A 19,910-nucleotide genomic window follows, 5' to 3' on the forward strand; every position below is an offset into this window, starting at 1 on the left:
TCCAAGTACTTAAGGTCTTTATGTGTCGGAATCCGTATGGATCATGTGTCAATAGGATAACCATCGGATGAGTGCCAAATCAATAACTATCCAAGTAGATCGTAGGGTCAAATGGATTAAGTACGACCCAACTCAATAAAAAAACAAGCAGATCTTTAGTGTGTGTAAATATTTTCTCATTTATTCAAGGACATTTCGATTCTTTTACTGATTTAGTTTATTGTAGTTGTACTAAAAATTTTCAAATTTCATTTAAATTAGGGTTTGGACTAGAATTTTGTATTGGTAGCCCTAAAATTGGTGAGCCCAAAGGGGATTCCCATTGTTTGGCACACAAAACTCATGCTGTCTATTTGCTTATCCTGAAATGCGAGATAAGTCCACTTTCCCCTCTCGCGGACCACGATTTCTAAAAGCTGTACTCCCACAACCCATGATAAGTAAAAAAGCCCTCAGCGGCAATCGAATACTTTAAAATTTATGGGCCTTCCCTTCATTCTTGATAATGACACACTTTAGCTATTCAATAATTCAAAATATTCTTACCCAAATTAAATTTGATCGAATTGAATTAATTATAAAAAAAATATGATATATTTATTTTATAATTTATTATTTTTATAAACTACACATCAATCACACCACAAATATATTATACTTGTCATATAATTAATTTGAATTGAATCAAATCCAGTGTGAATTAAAATTTTAAAACAGCTATAACCTTTTTGCAGAGATTTTCCAATTTTGAGGACGACAATTCATATAATCCATCACCCTTTATACTTCTTCACTCATCTCTCAAGAAGAAATATTACCATTTCGGTTCACATCGTAGTTACCTTTTAAAAAGTGCAAACTACTTTATTTATTCTATGTTTTCTCTTAATTTATCAACGATAATTATACTCTCATTTCTTGAAATTTGTTGTAATTGTACGTAGATCATTTATGGTTTAAAAAAATTATACCTAAACACTTATAAAGTTTATTCTCGTCTGACAAATATGTTTATTCGTTAGTCAGAATTTACTGAAATTGCTGATATTAACAAAGAAATCAGAAAAAAATCTATATTTACCCTCGGTTGATTTATTGGAGGTCAAATAAATCTTGTTATGATCAAATTAAACTCATACGTCTTCACGCATTAATGCATGTGAGGAGGCATATCTTCATTTGTTATAGAATAATTTAGTTTGAAAAAAATTATTTGATTTGCAATAATTAGTCCATAATAAGTAAATTGAGGGTAAAATCAATGTGCATTCAGTTATTTTATTAATCTTAGCAAATTCAGTGAATTTCGACTAATGAAAATACTGAATGTAATTTTTTAAATCACAGAGGATTTACGAGTGATCACAACAAACTTCAGAACTGAAAAATGTAATTATCCCTTTTTTCTATGTTATATAAATACATATACAACAATATGATTGGACAAACTATGCTTTATGATAAAAGCAGTTTATGGGATAAAATCGATTTAAACACAAATGCTTGCAACAGTAATAATAATTCGATTTGTAATTTTTTATAACTACGTACCTTTTGGTGGTTATTTTCTTTCATGCAATTTTTTTAGTTTTCTTACATTATTTATTATCTTTATCTGTTAATTTTTTTATAAAACAAAATATTTATATTAATTTATTATCTTAATATATATTTTTAGGTACTTTTTTAAATTACAAAAATTAACAATACAAGTAGTACAAATATTTTATTTTAATTATTTTTAAAAATTATGATAATATATAAAAAATGTGCCATATTTAGTGATACACTATGGTTGCCGCCAGCTGCAACTCTTTTGGAATGTTGTGTTGAGAGTTGGCAGAAATGAAATCCAAAACCCCAATTCCCATGATCTGATCGGCCAGAATGAAGCTTGAAACTTGTCAGTGATGTCTTCTGTCTTAAAACTTCCTTGCCTTGGCTGCTTCCACATACAAAATAAGACCTTTGTCGCTTTGTCCAAACGCAGGTGATTTAGTTAGACTTACACACGTACGCAGGTGATCGTAAATATATTATAGATGCAAAAGTTATAACTACTATATGGGCTGGCTATCAATTTTTAAATTTTTCATAATTGTGTGATTTTACGTGAACTTTAAATATAAAAAATAATTCATTGATTACAATAAGTCCATATATATTAGGATGTATAATGCACTCGACTTGTCTGACTAGAGACTCTGACCAAATTCAATTTGATTGATCCTGAATTAATTATTTTTTTTTAAAAAATCGCATTAGTTTTTTTATAATGGCATAATCATACGAACACTCCAAAGTAATAATAAAATTACACAAACACCCGTCTACTGTCGGAAATTACATTGACCTTGTACTGTTGATTCAGATTCCCGCCCCCTCTCTATATAATTAGGCTGCATGGAAATTCTCAATATCATCTCACAAACATCAAATTGAGGGCATGGCATCGAGTTCACTGAGTTCACGTCGGCCCGATTCCTGGACACCCCAGGAGAACAAGCTCTTTGAGAAGGCACTCGCTCGGTTCGACCAGGACACACCCGACCGGTGGCAAAACGTCGCCAGGGAAGTCGGCGGCGGAAAATCGGCGGAGGAAGTCAAAAGGCACTACGACGTTCTGATGGAGGATCTCCGGCGGATAGAATCCGGCCACGTGCCAATTCCCAACTACGCCACCAGGAACTCTACGCCGTAAGAAGAAAGAAGGCATATTTCTAATACTAATTAAAGCTCCTTTTTTTCCCCATGATATATCATTTTTTTGGAAGCGGAAGTGAAGATTTTTTTTTAAAAAAGTAAATCGATTACTCTTATTAATATCAATTATTTATTTCTAATAATTATTAATAATTATAAAGTAATGATCAATCAGATCTATATCTAATCAATAATTTTTATTAATTAAAATAAAAAAACACCTATTGTTAAATTAAAAAAAATATCCCACACGTTAGTGATTCCAACTCATAATCTTATAATCATGGGACCTTAATTTCATCAACTGAACTAAGCTTTATTGGCATGATATTGTGTAATTATTTGGTGAATTGAATTTTCATGTTGTATATTCATATTAAAATTATATTTAATATGTAAATGTCACATATATATATATATATATTTAAGAATACACATATATTAAATACATATATATATATATATTAAGTGCAATACAATATGTAACATAAATAAATTACGCTTCATGCATGCAAATCTTTTATTTTAAATTGTCTTTCATAATAAAATCTATGTAGCTCGTGCATTTATATACATATTTGATTATTTTACATGCGATATTAAATGTACCACAAAATTAAAATAAGATATTCGACTAATTAGGAAGATTCAACAAATATTGATCCAACTTTTTCTTGTTCTATATATACAAAGGTGTACTTTAATTTGTCCAAATAAAAATAGAAACTCAAAATACTTTTTTGTGGAACGGAAGTATTTATACGGAGTATTATTCGAGCCTGCCTAATCAGTTGAATGAAGTAGTCAGATTGTATCTTCTATTCCAAATCCAACGTATTATCTAATTTTTATTTTAATTAATATATACGTGTAATGTGTATAAAAGTTATATCATTTATTTAAGGATATATTATATTTCGTCACTTGAATTATGTTAATTTTCACGCCTTGTCATCTAAATTTATTTTTTGTGTCAACTTGCAATCTCAAGTTACTATATATGACTGTTTTTCGATCAAATTTTCTTTCAAAAAAGTATCACATATGGTATTGAAGCGCAATGCGATCTTTAGATCAGATGTAATGTACTGCGCGCATGTGATGTTCTTCTGAAAGAAAATTAGATGGAAAAACGATCATATCTAGTAACTTGATACAAAAAAAATTTAAATGACAAAGTATAAAAACGAGTATATTTTCGGTGACAAAATATAACGTACTGCTTATTTTATTTAAAAGAAATTGTATACATGATGTGTATATATATACCATTGCAATTACCTAATTTATATACCAGAATGTATTATTATTATTATTGCTTGTCTTTACTAATTAATTTTATAGATTCCTTTTTTATATTTTTTCTTTTTCTTGACAGGCTTATGAAGTTTCTGAAGACATGGGGGGGGGGGGGGGGGGGCGGCGGGGGGGTTGGGCTGTTTTCTTACATATATAGGGGAATGAATGGTGAATTAAGTTGGTTTCTACCTACGTTTGAAGCTTCGCCTCAGAAATCACTGTCCTTTCTGTAACTCTAGTCCCCATGCATCCATGCCCAAGTACTTATTCACTCTAATGTTTAACATATACTATATATATACCTTTTTCTTCCCAAAAAAAAAAAATGTGTGATATGCTGATTGATTAGCACAGGGATTGATTTATATATATATATTCGAAATCCACCAAATAATCTAATTAAAATTACATTCCATCAACTTTTTCTTCAAAATTGTAGCTGTTAATATTTAATAACATTGTTAAGATTTAATTTTATTAGATATATCTTTAACTCCTAAGCTTAAAATACCGACTTAAATTTTTTTTAATTATATTTTTAGATTAGATAAGTTTCATAAATTTTATTTATAATTTTGATTCTTTTGTCACTTTTGAAAATAATAAAAAAAAATATTTTTATTTTAAGTTAAGTAATATGTTAATATTATATTTGCAAGAGTTCAAAATTTGTTATTTCCATACAAGATAATTACACCATATTCACCATATAAAAATGTTAAAGAAATGGTTTTCCTTTCATAAAAAGAACTAAGTTGATAATTTTGTAAACTTAAGGGACTAAGTGATAAAATCAAATTTAAATTGATCATTTTACCCAAAAATGGTTAGAAGGAAAAAATCGAGACATAAATTAAAGTTTAGGGATGCTAAAGCCAAAAAATGAACTTGAAGGACTAAAGTGATTTAAACAAAAACTTAAGGGACTAAATATAGTATTTACCCAATATATTTTTAATGGATTTATTTACTTCAGCCTCCCTCAAATTTTTTGATTTTTTTATTAAAAAATAAAAATAAGGGTAAACTGGTAATTTTTACCCACGATTTAAAAATTACATAATTATTGTTCATTTGATGGGTACTTATAGTTTTAAAATAACTAGAAGTATTTGTAATTATACCAAATTTTAGGGAATGTAGCTGTAATATATATATATATATATATATATATATTTCAATTTGATTTTTTATTGCATGTTGATTTCTATGTCTTATTTAATTGAATACATACCCCATAAATGTATAAAAGTTTTGTTATTTATATATTTTAATAAAATATTCACTATATCTATATATTAAGTAAAATATAAAAATATTATACGTTTATTTTATAGGATAAATTATAATGGAGTTCTTTAAAATTTGTTATAATTATAAATACCACTTTGTTATTTGAAAAATTACAAACATTATTTTAATTTAATATTCATTTAACAAATACCTTCTCGTGACAATCCACTATAAAGAGATATTTGTTAGATGATTATTAATTTAAAAAATATTTATAATTTTTTAAATAATAAAAAATATATTTATAATTACAATAAATTTGAGCCCAGTTGCTTGCTGTGTGGAGTCTGTGGACACCTTCATGCGATTACAACTCCGCCCAACCCCAGGCCTGAGGGTAGACCCACGTGTTTCACCGCCCACCGGGAAAGTTATGACTGTGCTCGGCCCAACCCTTGCGGTTATTTTGTTTTAAAATTTCGATATTCCGTTGGATTCCCCAAGGGGTACAAAAAATAAAATAGAACCGATGACCAAAATTCAAAAATAAATAAATAAATAAATAATCGAATTTTCAGTTTGGTATTCGACAAAAATCAAATTTTTCATTTTGTAGATTTTTGATCAGTTATCGAAAATTGTACGCTCCTATATTTAACACCAAGAGATGAAAGCAACTTAATAAGATTGTCAACAGTTCACTCTAAAAAATACCGATAATTATTTTTAGTTTAATTGTTACGTTGAATGGTGGTGTGCGATGTGATCAGCATCCCAATTTGCAAGATATTATCTGTTTTGACTTTATAAATCCAGAAAAATAATTCTTTGAGGAGATGATGATGCCTTAGAACTTATAAGCCGCGTGCTCAAGTTCCTTCTCTTCAATTAATATGAAGTGTTTGCCTACATCACTTTCATAGATGTTTGATGGGACTAAATACTAGTTATTGACTACAATTGATCAATTATAAAGATCGTAAAACACGATCACAATTTTTTCTGGTATGAATATGTAGCGCTTGCATAGTACGTTACTCACTCTATGAACAAAGAGATCACCGCAACAATGATGAGATAGTTGTAGTTCTATGTGTGTGGGTGTGGGGGGGGGGGGGTTGTTTTTAGAAATTTGAGACATTGGAGACCAATTTTAATTAGTAATGTCTTTGATATGTCAAATTTATTAACCAATTTGATCTTTAATTTGTTATCAATGGTTGAATCAAGCTAAGTATAAGTGTGTAATTTACATTTTTATTATATTTATTTTATTAAATCAAGAAAGGTAAGATAAAATAAAGGGATAATTACATTTACATCCTTCCATTTATTGTCTTTCTATACAAATCACTTCTATCTTTTTAAAAATTACAGAAACCACCCATGATAGCCTTTAAAACCCCAAAATACCCCTATTGACTCGGTTAAACTTTAATCTAGTTTTTCAATGTCAAAAATACCCTCAGAGAAGTTAGAGGGGATGCCAAAGTAATGTTTATATGGATGAATAATATGAGCCTGTTTTTTAATATTTATACTAATTTTTAATTTAAATTATATTATTTTATTTACTTTTTTCTATTGAATATGTATATAAATTTACACCTCTTTAATGATTGAAATATTAAATTACTTAATTAATATACTCATAAAAATTAGTTACTAGCTTATAAATTCAAATTTAAAAATTGTCAAACTTGTTTAAATCATTTTAAATTCTCAAAATTAAAAAAAAAATTATTTTATTTATAACTAAATTTTATAAAAATTAATAAATTATACACATATATATGTTTATACAATATAAATATGTATATAATTGAACATATTTTTATATATATTTTTATACATTTATACATATATATTTTGATGGCCAACGATGATAGAGGCGGGTGAAAGGCTAAGCGCAAGTGGGGCGAGGCATAGGCAACATTGGGGCTGTGTGAACGAGGGTACATGCAGGAGTTGAAGGTGGGCACAACGATAGGATTAGGAAGAAGGAATAGTTTTTTTAAAAAATTAATTTAATAATCTAAAATATAAATAAAAATAGAATATAAATATTTTTGAATTTTAATAATTTAAAAAATTTAGAAAAGCGTGATAACTTTTTAATTTAAACTTATAATCTAGTAATTAATTTTATTAATATATTAATTAAATAATTAAATATTTAATTATTAAAAGGTGTAATTTTACATAGAGATTCAATTAAAAAAAGTTATAAAATAGTTTAAATTTAAATTAAAAATTAGTATAAATATACGGGCTCATATTGTTCATCCCCATAAATATTAGTTTGACTCCCTCTAACTTTTGGTAATTACAAAACACCCCTGAGGACATTTCTATTATTGAAAAATAAAATTAAAGTTGTAAACAAGGGCATTTTGAGATTTTAAAGGCTATCAGGGGTGGTTTCTGTAATTTTTAAAAATGCAAAGGTAGTATGTATAAAAAAGCAATAAGTGAGAGTGTAAATATAATTGTTCCTAATAAAAAATATACATGACATGTTATTCATTTCCATAAACATTATTTTGACACCCCTATACCTTTTAGTAATTACAAGGCACCTTTGAGGGCATTTCTGTTATTGAAAAATTAAATTAAATTTTGACCAGGTCAACAAGGGCATTTTTGGACTTAATGGCTATTAGGGGTGATTTCTGTAACTTTTAAAAAGACATGGGTGATTTGTGTAAAAAGATAATAAATGAGGGGTGTAATTATAATTATCCCTAAAATAAACAATTTATCACCAATGATAAGTCGAGTTGATTTGAAATATGTAGGAAATAATCTGTTTAAATGATAAAGTTCTTTTTACTTATAACAATATCCCCATAAAAATATAAATATACTGTGGGAAATACGAAAAGTTCATCTATGTTAATAATTTATTTTTGTACTATATTCTTTTAATTAATTAACAAGGATGAAAATAAAATAAACAGCACGCTACAATTGATAAAATAAATTAATTTAAATATATATATGAAATTGAAAGATTATTGATATAGTTAATTAATTAAAGAGATATTTATATACAGAAGAAATAAGTAAAATTTAAGATATTTTAATAAATATATTTTGTCAATCAAAATTAATTATTATAAAGTATTTAAGCTTTAATAAATAGCATGAATAATAATTAAACAAATAATTACAATTATATATATGTGCTTCAAAAATCCAAAATTAGTGGCCCTAATGCTGAGAATATCTGGCGTACGATAATGTTCTACAAGCCAATGTGAATCTCTTGGGCTGGAAATTGGGAATTGGGAATTGGGAATTGGGAATAGGGATTGGTTGGTGAACAAACACTACCTAATAACAGCTCGCACTGCTTCATCCCACATACCCTTACACCCTTTCCTCCAATCATTTTCATGTCCGCCCAGCTTTCTTGGCTTAAATCACTGAACTATTCATTAATAATCCAGATTTTTTAAGATAATCCTTATTTATAATTCATTTAATTTGATCATACCATATAAATCATATGGCAAATGTTCCTGTAATTACTAAATTATTAGTTATTTCCCCCCCTCTTAAAATCGCATATCAATCACATAAAAAGTATGACACATTCGCTATATGATCAGTTTCAATCTAGTATACTTGAACTCGAACTATAAGCTGTTAATCTTCGTGATTTTCTGAATTTATATGTCACACTAGAATAAATTTAACATTTAACCATGGCTAATTGTCATGGTTAAAAATAAATACCCATAGTAAATAATCATTATAACCACCGTCATGTGATTGTCGTTGGCCGTGAATTTCACAAGTGAGCGAAAATAAACCATGGCATAAATAATTTTCATGATGGATAATTTAAATTTTTACATTGATTTTTATTTAACAATAGTTAATAATAATTATTTACCATAATTTTAATTTATAGCCGTTAATAGTAAAATTTCTTCTAGTGAGTCATGCATGTTGCATCTTCTATTTCAATTAACAAACATGCACTATGTGTATAAATTTTTTTATAAATATAATAAGTGATACCATCTTTATACAGGTACGTTTTGCGATATATATCAAGATTTGAAATAAAAAATTCAATCCATTAATTATGGATTACGCTCATGGATTAGTAACTAAATAATATCCCCTAATTAAAATATATCTCTCAATATAAGTCAATAAACTTTGGGGGGTACAATTATTGATGTTCTCCAAATAGGAGCCTAAATTTGTATATTTTTATATACATGTGGATGGATAATTAGACTCTCCGCTCAAGGAAAAAGAATTAAGGAGTCTTTAGTTATTTTTCTATTTAAAAGTTGCGTTGTGAATTTAAAACCTTTTTTGTTGAAAATGACGCATAATTAATTAATAAATGAAAAAGTAAAATAAAAATTTGATTATAATTAATTAATATTTATCACGTCTTTAACTATAATGAACTATTTGTCATAATTTTTAATTAGAATTAAAATATAATGAACTAATATTTTGGCCTGCCTACTCAAACAATACATTGGCTAATACTTGTTGCATAATCGTGGCTAACGAGCATTTATCATAATTTTTTACTTTCGACTGTGGTATTCATGACAAAAAAAATGGTATTTCTTGTCGTGATTGTCTGCCAATAAAGGTTCACTCGAATAATAATTAATATTAAGGCATTAAAATTCTGGAACTAGGTATTACGTACGATTGAGCCTCACCAAATACGTGCATTTGTTTGATACGATCGATTATATTATAAAATTAAAAAATAATTTAGCTCAAATGACTTGATATATTAGGTAATTCATTTCATTATTTATAATTCACTAGTTAATTAATTATTAAGGCCAAATCTTGGTATAAAAATTGGCTGGCGAGGAACACTATCTTCATTCATACTAAACGTAGTCGTGATCAATACATAGATCTCAAACAACTTGGATATAAATATACAACTTGCCAATACGATCGACCAAGAACCACTCTGTGTGTGTGTGTGATTCTGGTCATCATAAGCTACTGCATGCTAGCTGCATATTCTTATATATATATATATAATGTGTATAGATATATAGATAGACATATCCCCGCGTACGTACGTAGATCTCGACGTATATATATAGATGGACGGTGCTTCCTTTATTATTTCATGTATCCGACGGCTGGCTCACTGCAGCTTCAGGTTTTTCATCCTGCATGGCAACTATACTGTTCAATATCAAGGTGCAATAATGTAATGGGAATATATATATATATAACTGATTTTGATTTTTAAGGATATTATACAAAAAATTTACATAAGATTCACGTTGCTAATTTAAACAATGTGTATTAAATAAAGTTTTTTTTTAATAACAGTCATGCACCTAATACGGGTGCATATACCTTAATTTCAAACACGAGATCTCTCATAAAGAAGTTTGGTCCCAAAACCATTGAATTGTCCCCTTAAGGACATGTGTCAAATAAAGTATTATATCAACATTTATCTGTACATGGTACGTAGTGTACCCGCTCTTATGCCCACGAGCACATACATGCAACCAACGGACATTAGTCTTTGTTACATCATTTTTCATCAGTTGCCTAAATTTAGTATAATCCAAAGATTTAGTTCTTACATCCAATGATAATCAATTTTTATGCATGTTTAATCGTCCTTTAACAGGACAACTAGCTAGTATATATATAATAGACACGTTATTTCAGAAAGTAACCAATCACATGATAAATATAATACATTTATTATATGATTTGATTGGTTACGATCTAACCAAATTCAAGCAAGAAATATTTGTTAGTCTAATAACAATGCAGCAAAAGTGTGTACTTTATATTAGTTATTACTACCTTTGCTCCTCATTGTTTCTCATGTAACCACCTCCGGAGGAGGAGGTGGTACGGTAGTTGGGGAAGGGCACTCTGCCGCTCTCGATACAGTTGATGTCCTCAACGAGGATGTCGTAATGCCTTCGGACCTCTTCCTCGGTGCGTCCTCCGACAGCCCTGGCAACATTGGCCCAACGGTCGGGGGTGTCCTTGTCGTAGACTGCTAGTGCCTTCTCAAAGTCTTTGTTTTCCTTGGCAGTCCAGGCGCTGCCGGAGCCACGGGTCATGGAGCTCGACGCCATTGTTGTCGACCGGAAAACTTGAACAGAACAGTATAGGAAGTTAAGGAAAAAGATGGAGGAAATGTTGTATATGGAGAAGAGAGAGTTGGGAGTGTGAGAGAGATGGTGGAGAAGAGTGCCGAAAACAGAGCTGTTTTATAAGCTCCAGGGGTGGGGGTGGGGATGGGATAATGCCAGTTGGCTTGTAAAGTTGCAAAAATCTGAAGAATTTTTTTATGTGATTTGTCAGCTTAAGAACCACAAGATGAAGCTGCAGGACAAACGAAGCTAACAACGTTGAAGAATCTCAACCCCCCAATAAAAACTCTTGTCCCTCTCGAGACACACACTTGTAATTTACTCACTACTACAATTCTCTGTCACTGTTTTTTCTTTCTTCTTTTTTTTTTTTTTAAAAAGACAATTTGTCTTTAATTATTTGAATTTCTTTAACATCGACTTTCATATGATCCCGGTTAGAGATCAAGTTTGCTCCATACCAGTTTGGTGTTTTAGAACCTGATTTGAGTTCACTCCAAGTATCATGAGCAAGATGATTTAACGATCCTCATTTTGGATTTTTGGGTCAGGACAGACCAGTCTCAATCCAACCTGAATATGAGTGCGCGAATTCTTAACCTATTAACGTATTTTGTCCATGTGGGGGATATTTTCATCCTTTTACTTTATCTCTAATATATCCCCATCACCATCATAATTTCGCAAGTACGTGTATATATATATATATATATCTTGTGTTTTAATACAATATATATCATCATTTTTATGCGTATAATATTATAATTTTTTTTAATAATTAAAGGCATAAGAAAAGGACCAATCATATAATTGATTCATATTTGGATAAATTTGATTGGAGTTAGAATTTTTAATTGGGGTGTATTAAAAGGAAGAAAGTCATGTGTAGAAAGCATGGAATCTAGGAATAGAATCCTCCCTTTCTGGGTAATTAGTGTTGGATTTCCTAGTTTAGTATATATTATTAACTCGTATCCAAACAGCAAGGGGTTTTCACATGGGTTGGTTTATTGGGATTGCCTATTTCCTCTTTCACTCCCATTCTTCCTTCAAATTCAAGCATGCATCCCACTTGACAAAAGATCTACCCACCTACATAATCAACAACCTATAATTGCATTTTTTGCCCCCTTTAATTCTACCCAAATTATATGTCCCTCCACCCTATAATTATTTGAATAATAACAAAAATATCAAACTTCTAGTGTGGTATACAGGGTAAATTACAGTCATCTCCTCTGAGTTTGATTTAATTATAAATATTTTTTCGTTTTTTTGAAAAATCACAAATATCCCTTAAATTTAATGTTCGTTTAACAATAAGTCCATTGGTTAGCCTTCTTCTAAGTTTTCATCGATTTGTATAGTAAACTGACCAAAATGTCCTTTTATATTATGAATAATAATTTTATATATTGTTTAGATTTTTTTAAAATATTTTTACGGACTAATATGCCTTATAGGTTATTAACTTTACCCATCCTCAATTTTCTATATTTTTTAAATATATTTTTTATTTTAAAAAATGTAAGAGTAAAGTATTTCTACCTCACCGTTTAGATGCTACATTATTATGTTCCATTTTAAAGGAATATTTTCATAATTATGTCAAATTTAAAAAAAATAGCTATGATTTTACCCGTATATATATATATATATATCTTTATAGATCTTCATGTCCCAACAATTCAAGTGTATTTCATATTTATTATTATTTTTTAAAAAAAATAGTGATTTTGCCAAAATTTAATGAGGGGTAAAAACAAAAATAGGTCGTACAAGAGAAAATTTTGGAGGGTCCCACAATCCCATGGACACTTGTGTGAAAGATTTTGTGATGGGTGCACCAAAAAAGTTAAGGTGATAAATGATTAAGTACGTAGTTTGCATGAGGTTTTGGGGGGACTCTGATTTTCAGTGGATTTCTTGTCTTTGTGTCTTTGTACTTTGATGAAATAACAACATTCCAACAAACTTATAGCTGTCCACCTGAAACCTCCGTACAATGATTGTGTTAGTTTTGTAGCCCAGAAAAGCTCAACATTTGCAGCTCACTATGCACCCTCACCTCACCCCTTTCCCTCCTATTCACACTTGCACAAATACCTACTCTTCATCTCATCACTTCCCATCTTTGATTTAGTCCTTTGGCCCTAATCACTCTTGGATTTTCGATGTTCAAATTAGCAATGTTAGTGTAGTTCTGATTGTATGATTGTCCTGAGTCCGTACGCGAGTTTGAACTGGATAGTACATGTGAATTATTAAGACATAAGAACTATAACTTAGAGCATTTTAGTTATTTTACAATACGTACTTAACTGTAGTCCCCACATCATCTCTCGTCTTGCAAGAAAAGATTGATTCACTGGTGATTTTTACTATTAAAAAATCTTCTAAGGATTTTGTTCCGAATGCTTCGAGAAATGAAACTCTTAGTGAGAAAAAAGTAGAAAGCAGATGTTCGCCTTCTACTGGATAATACTCTTTTTTATGCTCTTATTTTTTTTTTCAAATTGAGTCGTTTAAAATTCTTTATTTTTATAAAACGGGTTGGAGTGCACTCGGACCTGTCTCACCAACTCCAGCCTGAACCGCCCTGCCTCCTACAATTTTTCCATCCTATTGTGCTCCGCTATAAAATTCATGGCTCTGGATCTGACCCGATTTTTTCTTTTAATTGAAAGAAAATGTAGAAAATTTAACAAATCATATTATTCCACAAATAAATTAGCAAAAAATAATATATTAATTACAAATAAGATTGTTCCATCGTCCACCTCACAAATATTTAATTTTTTTCCTCGAATCACTAGACTAAATTACGATTAACCAAAATAATCCAAATAAATCCCATTTCAATTGTTCATTAATAAATCACACATCAATAACAACTTCTATATCACATATTAAAAATAATTTATTATATATTCATTTATCTATAAGTAAAATATAATCGAGCGAGTTGGAATAGACCCAACACCCCTGTCCTAGTTATTAGGATTCGTAATCATATTTTGGAGCCAGAAAATCTGTACCCATTGCCACCCGGAAGCATGGTAATGGTCTAATGTCGAAAAAGTACCATGATATATATATATATATATATATATATATTGTGGGTGACATAAGCAGCATATCGTGTAAAAATCATGGACAAATGAAAATCGAGGCAGAATCTTCTCTTATCTGTGGCATGGAATGGGAATCCTGGATAAAGCAAAGATTAGATGATGGAAGATAAGGGGGGGTTTCTGGACCGGAGGAGCTGCTTCTTTCTTCTTCTGTGGACCGGTAGCCACCCTGATAGCAAGAATCATCCCCACCCCCGATAAAGCAAAATTTGAAAATCTCTTCTTTCAGCTTCAGGTCATTAGTTTTCTTGGAACATACCAAGATATTTGTCCTAACCATGTTTGCAATAACTTTTATTTGTGTGGTCAGAATAAAATGTAAGAATAAGTTTTCAGCTTAACTGTAATGAAATGAAAATCATTGAAACATTAGGTTTGGAGGAAAAGCTTATCAACGAGTTGCAAAAGTTGATGAAGAGAAGCTTATAGCTTTTGATTTAAATTATTGAATAATCTCTATCAACCAACCAGCCCAATTATAGAATTAAATCCACAAAGTAAACGCTCTACTCTATAATTAACTTTGAGTTTTTTTTTTTTCATACATTTAAAGGTTAAATTATATTCAGACCCTTTTGAAAATGTGAAATTAAACTTTCTCTTAGAAAAATGCTAATGCTAAAAAAAAAATATTACATAAATTTTTTATTTTGCCTATAATTTAATATTTTTATATTTATAACGGGATAAATCTAATATATATCTGTGGACTAAGGTTAACGTCATTATAATTTTCTCCTTTACATATAAAATTATTACATGAGAATATTAAATAATGGGTTAAATTAAAATTTTATATTGTTTTTTTGCTAATGTCAGTATATTTCATCTAAGCCCCTAACGAAAGGAGGTCAAGTGAAAATAGTAAATTTTTGAAAGGGGTAAAAGTGTAATTTTGAAATTTTGCATTTTTAGAGAAATCTAACTATAATATACCCTATATTAATTAAATGTGTAATATCATTCATTTAATCGAGTACTCGAAATAAACGGGATCTAAATATATATATAGAAGTAGAGTTAAAGAAGGTTGATTAGGGTGAACATAAATATGTGGTGATAAAAGAAGGTTTTGGAGGGAGAGGAATATGAGATGTATATTCTGAGTGTGTGTGAAATGAAATCGTATTGATTCTAAGGGCAGTCGAATATAAATGGTCCTATTGTGGGCTGTTAGGTCTTCCATTTCAAGACCAGCTCTCTCTCATCACTTTTATGGGCAATTCTATGCTGTCTTTTTTACTTAAATGTATTTTGAATTTCAAAAATTTGGAGTTTGTGTTTGAATGGACGTAGGGGGAATGGGAGGGTAATGGAGGGGGAAGCTCCAACCGTAAGCTAATCCCACTCCTCCAATCATTAGGTGAAAGTTACCTCTACCAAAGAATCAAAGCTCCCTATTACTAGACTGGTCCTTGTCTAAGTTGAGGGGCCGAAATTTCGATACCCGGAAGCATTAACTTGTGGGACGTGGAAAATGAAGACTAGTCCCGTGAAAAAGCACAAGAATTGGAATCATTACAGCTCAAACAGCGTTGAACTAATAATACTTTAATTAATTTTATTATACTTATCATGTGATTTATGTATAATTTGATCGGACGACAAAGCATTCAAGATTTTTTGTAGCAAAAGAGGAGAGAAAATGAAGTGGAATAGAAATGTTCCTACAAGGCAATCTCAAGTTATATTCGGAGAGGCCCACTTAAAAGAAGTTGGAGCCTAGACCCAATTCAGAAAAGCAGCACAAAACTATCTTTGATTACTGCTCAATCATTTGTATTGGGCCACAGTCCAAAAGTAATTATTTAAGGCATTGTCTATATTGCAAGGATACAAATACGATACAATAGGGTTATGTGATATGATTATTTTTTAAAATTTAATATATGATATGCTTATGATACAACTACACAGTACTTATGACACTAAGGCTTTCATATTTTATTTTTTAGTTTAATTAATTAGAGTAAAAAAAATTAGTTTTTATTATACTCGATGATTAAAATAGTATATAAAATGTTCATAATTTATAAACATAAACAATTTTATCTTCAATAAATTAGCGGCAATTATCCAAACCAAAAAAAAAAATCCAAGAAACGGCAACATTTTTCCTGACGTCACAACGCGCAAAATATACCATAAAATCACATTTGTTGGCTAACAATTTTATTTTTATTTTTTTATTTTCAGTTTTTCAAACAGTAAGACCATATTTACTAATAAATTAATTGGGATAGTATTGAATTATATAATTCATGATTATTATATTGAAATGTGACTAAAATACAACTTATTTACTAGCAGAAGATTTCTTTGAGAAATTGTTGATGATTGTCATGTTGATATTTGCTAGCTAAAGCATCGTCAGTTATTTTATTAATTAAAGTATCGTGATGTCTATAACAACTCTTTTCATTATAATAGTTGTTTATTTGGGACTCTACTTGGGGAAGATGCAGCAGAATAGCAACCCTTATCGCCAGCGTTAGGCTTTGAAAAATGACAGGGTACCATCTTTGACTCCAACTCATGGGATATCACTTACATTTGTATTCTTCCCGATTTAAATGTTTGCTGTGCATTCTGTATTCTGAATATTTGCTTTACCATGACTTTTTTTTACTTGAGGTTTGGGGCTAAATCACAAAAATTGAAACGGACAACACCATTACCATACCCTATACTCAGAATATTATCCCTAAAACGTAAGTCGGTAAATTGGCACAGGAAAGGGCTAAAAGAAACATTTGGAGGGGCGCTCTTGACGACAAAATTGAAAAGATGAAAAAAAGCCCAATTTTTTCGTAGGTTCCGTTGTATTGTAATTAGATCTCGAATGAGGTGATTACAAGAATCCCAAATTTAAATATCATACCGAGCCAGCTCGCATAGTCAATAATTGGTCCAAAACTAGTAAACAAGCCCACATATTCAGGATTGGTCCAAAACTAGTAAACGGTGTCCCTCTGTTCAGATGGTATGTATTAATGCATCTCAAACCAGGTGATTTTCCCATCCGCAAATTGATTTTATTTTTGTTTAACGTTAGGTTTGTTTATACGAATCCCGAATTAATTGAATTAATAAGAAATAAGTCAAGAATTGTAACAACCTCAATTTACTTCATTCCACGGAACTCTGTAAACATAGATTCATAGACGGACTTACGAACACAAAGCAACTCCTCCAACACGAGGTCAAAAATACAGTAACCAACTAACCCAGAGCATCAATAAACCACAAGACTTCAATACGGAATTAGTAAATCAACCCAAGGTGAGAACTGGAGATCACTAAAACTCTTAATCCCTCCAGTTTCCCTCAGAGGCACCACCACCTCTGGAATAACCACGGTCACCACCGTAGCCGCCACCGCGGCCGCCTCCATAACCACCCTCACGGCGTCCATAGCCACCGCCGCCACCTCCATAACCACCCTCACGGCGTCCATAGCCACCGCCACCTCCGCCGTAACCACCTTCACGGCGAGGCCCACGGAATCCCCCACCGCCTCCGCCACCGCTTCCGCGGGACTGAGCCTCGTTGACCGTGATATTACGGCCGTCGAGTTCCTGTCCGTTCATCCCCTCGATTGCGTCCCTCATCGCCTGCTCATCCTTAAAAGTAACGAATCCGAAGCCCCTAGATCTTCCGGTCTCGCGATCGTTAATAATCTGCAACAGAGAAGAAACAAAACAAAAACAAACATCAGATCCAACCAAATCTCAACCGGATCTCAACTGAAAAAGCGATTTATCTGATCTTCGACCCTCTGGTGAAAAAGAGGAAGACAGAACGTACCTTTTCAGGGGTAAAATAGTAACAGAAACAGTAACAGTAGTAACTCAGAGTAACAGTAGTAACAGTAACAGTAGTAACGTTAACAGATCAGAGAGAATCAAGTCGGATCCGATCTCTGCGACCAACCGACCTTCGATTCGATGACTTCGCCGAATTGGGAGAAGGCCTGCTCGAGTGACTGATCGGTGGTGGCCCAAGCCAAACCACCGACGAAACATCTAAATTCAACATCAGCGGCCGCCATTGATCTTAACTAAGAGTTTACCTAAGGAGAAGAAATGAGAGGAAAGAGGGGGAAACTACTGAACCCGCCTCAAGGAAAGAGTGAGAAGTGATGAAGACGGAGGTAAGAATAAGGCGATATTTATAGGCGGAGTTGGCTAGGTTTTGGGGAAATCGCTAGGTTTTGGGGAGGGTTGGGAAGCAGACATTGAATGCATAGAGACTATATTTGATTAGATATGCTTATGTGTATTTTAATAAATAATGTTTTACATTTTAATTCAAAATTATATATAAATTAATATATTATATCTTAGAAAAAAAAAGGAACATACTAGAGAGAAAATTAATTAAAATTATTATTAGTATAATAATAAAATTAATGATGCAATGACATATAAAAATATTTTTTCTTTATATATAATATGAATACACGCAACTTGCCGAATACACTAACTTGGGTTAAGATTACACTAACTCCGGTTAAAATTAGGGTTTCGGAGATATTTTGCGTGGGGGGACCCATCCTCACGTGATATACTGGTGGAGAAGAGGGAGATATTTATATCCTTGATGAGTAGTTGGTGGGACATTTACTTGCATTTATCTTTGCAGTTGGTTACATATGACGTGTTTGTATACTTCTATTTTACGTATAATTACACTTCTATAACAATGAGGTTTGGTTAATTATATATAAATTTTTTGTAATTAGAAAAATTATATATAATATTCTTGAGCTTTTTTTTTATCTAAAAAAAAAAGTTTTTTTGTTAGTCAAAATCTATTGAATTTGTTGATATTAATAGAAAAACTGAATGAAAAATTATATTTACTCTTAATTGACTTATTACATTATTATTATAGGTCAAATAATTTTTTTCGAGCTAAACTATTCTTATAACAATGAAGATATACCTCATCACATACATTAACCCGTAAAGATGTATGATGATAATTTGATCATAAAAAAAATTATTTGACCTGCAAGAAGTCAATAATGAGTCGATCGGAGTAAATATAATTTTTTTATTTTTTTATTAATATCAGCAAATTTAGTAAATTTAACTAACAAAGAGACTAATTTGTTAAATCAAAACAAGCATCAGTAGTGCTACATATAATTTTTCCAAACCACGAAAGATTTACGTGTAATTACACCAAATCTCATGAAAGTGGAGTATAATTATCTCTTTATTTTAAGCATTCATCACCTATTTTTAAAAATAATCTTTTAAAAAAATGTATTTTTATTTTACATTTTTTGTTTTTAAGTTGTTTAAACAAGTTGATCTAATCTAGAATAAATTTAAGTTTTGATATAATTATAAATACACATCATTGTTTGAAAATTTACAATATTCATTTGATTTTAACAGTC

General features: G+C 30.6%; 2 protein-coding genes and 1 pseudogene across 3 annotated transcripts; 1 reads left to right on the forward strand and 2 right to left on the reverse strand.

Annotated features, from left to right (window-relative positions):
* The first annotated feature begins 2,326 nt into the window (after nt 1-2,326).
* On the forward strand, nt 2,327-4,235 carry LOC105172895 (protein RADIALIS-like 4 pseudogene; annotated as a pseudogene). The gene is made up of 2 exons (XR_016067825.1): nt 2,327-2,697; nt 4,082-4,235. The product of XR_016067825.1 is annotated as a protein RADIALIS-like 4 pseudogene (transcript).
* Nucleotides 4,236-10,088: 5,853 nt separating this feature from the next.
* LOC105172893 (transcription factor RADIALIS) lies at nt 10,089-11,456 on the reverse strand. Its single transcript, XM_011094498.3, has 2 exons — nt 11,068-11,456; nt 10,089-10,409 (listed from the first exon to the last, which is right to left on the reverse strand). Exons 1-2 carry the CDS (start codon nt 11,346-11,348, stop codon nt 10,385-10,387), a joined length of 306 nt encoding a protein of 101 aa, XP_011092800.1. The 5' UTR covers nt 11,349-11,456; the 3' UTR covers nt 10,089-10,384.
* A 6,152-nt stretch (nt 11,457-17,608) lies between these two features.
* LOC105172891 (glycine-rich RNA-binding protein) lies at nt 17,609-18,657 on the reverse strand. Its single transcript, XM_011094496.3, has 2 exons — nt 18,438-18,657; nt 17,609-18,180 (listed from the first exon to the last, which is right to left on the reverse strand). The coding sequence occupies exons 1-2, from the start codon at nt 18,549-18,551 to the stop codon at nt 17,809-17,811; spliced, it is 486 nt and encodes a 161-aa protein (XP_011092798.1). The 5' UTR covers nt 18,552-18,657; the 3' UTR covers nt 17,609-17,808.
* Nucleotides 18,658-19,910: the final 1,253 nt, after the last annotated feature.

Source organism: Sesamum indicum, linkage group LG10 (genome assembly GCF_026168435.1).
Source record: "Sesamum indicum cultivar Baizhima isolate 11 linkage group LG10, ASM2616843v1, whole genome shotgun sequence".
NCBI classification, from domain to species: domain Eukaryota; kingdom Viridiplantae; phylum Streptophyta; class Magnoliopsida; order Lamiales; family Pedaliaceae; genus Sesamum; species Sesamum indicum.

What these genes read in the sequence shown, in the direction of transcription:
- LOC105172893 (XM_011094498.3), bottom strand. Translation starts at nt 11,348, where the DNA reads ATGGCGTCGAGCTCCATGACCCGTGGCTCCGGCAGCGCCTGGACTGCC. An exon ending in AGAAACAATGAGGAGCAAAG is followed by an intron (nt 10,410 to 11,067) that starts GTAGTAATAACT and finishes GTTGCCATGCAG; the next exon opens with GATGAAAAACCTGAAGCTGC.
- LOC105172891 (XM_011094496.3), bottom strand. Translation starts at nt 18,551, where the DNA reads ATGGCGGCCGCTGATGTTGAATTTAGATGTTTCGTCGGTGGTTTGGCT. An exon ending in GCGAAGTCATCGAATCGAAG is followed by an intron (nt 18,181 to 18,437) that starts GTCGGTTGGTCG and finishes TCTCTGTTGCAG; the next exon opens with ATTATTAACGATCGCGAGAC.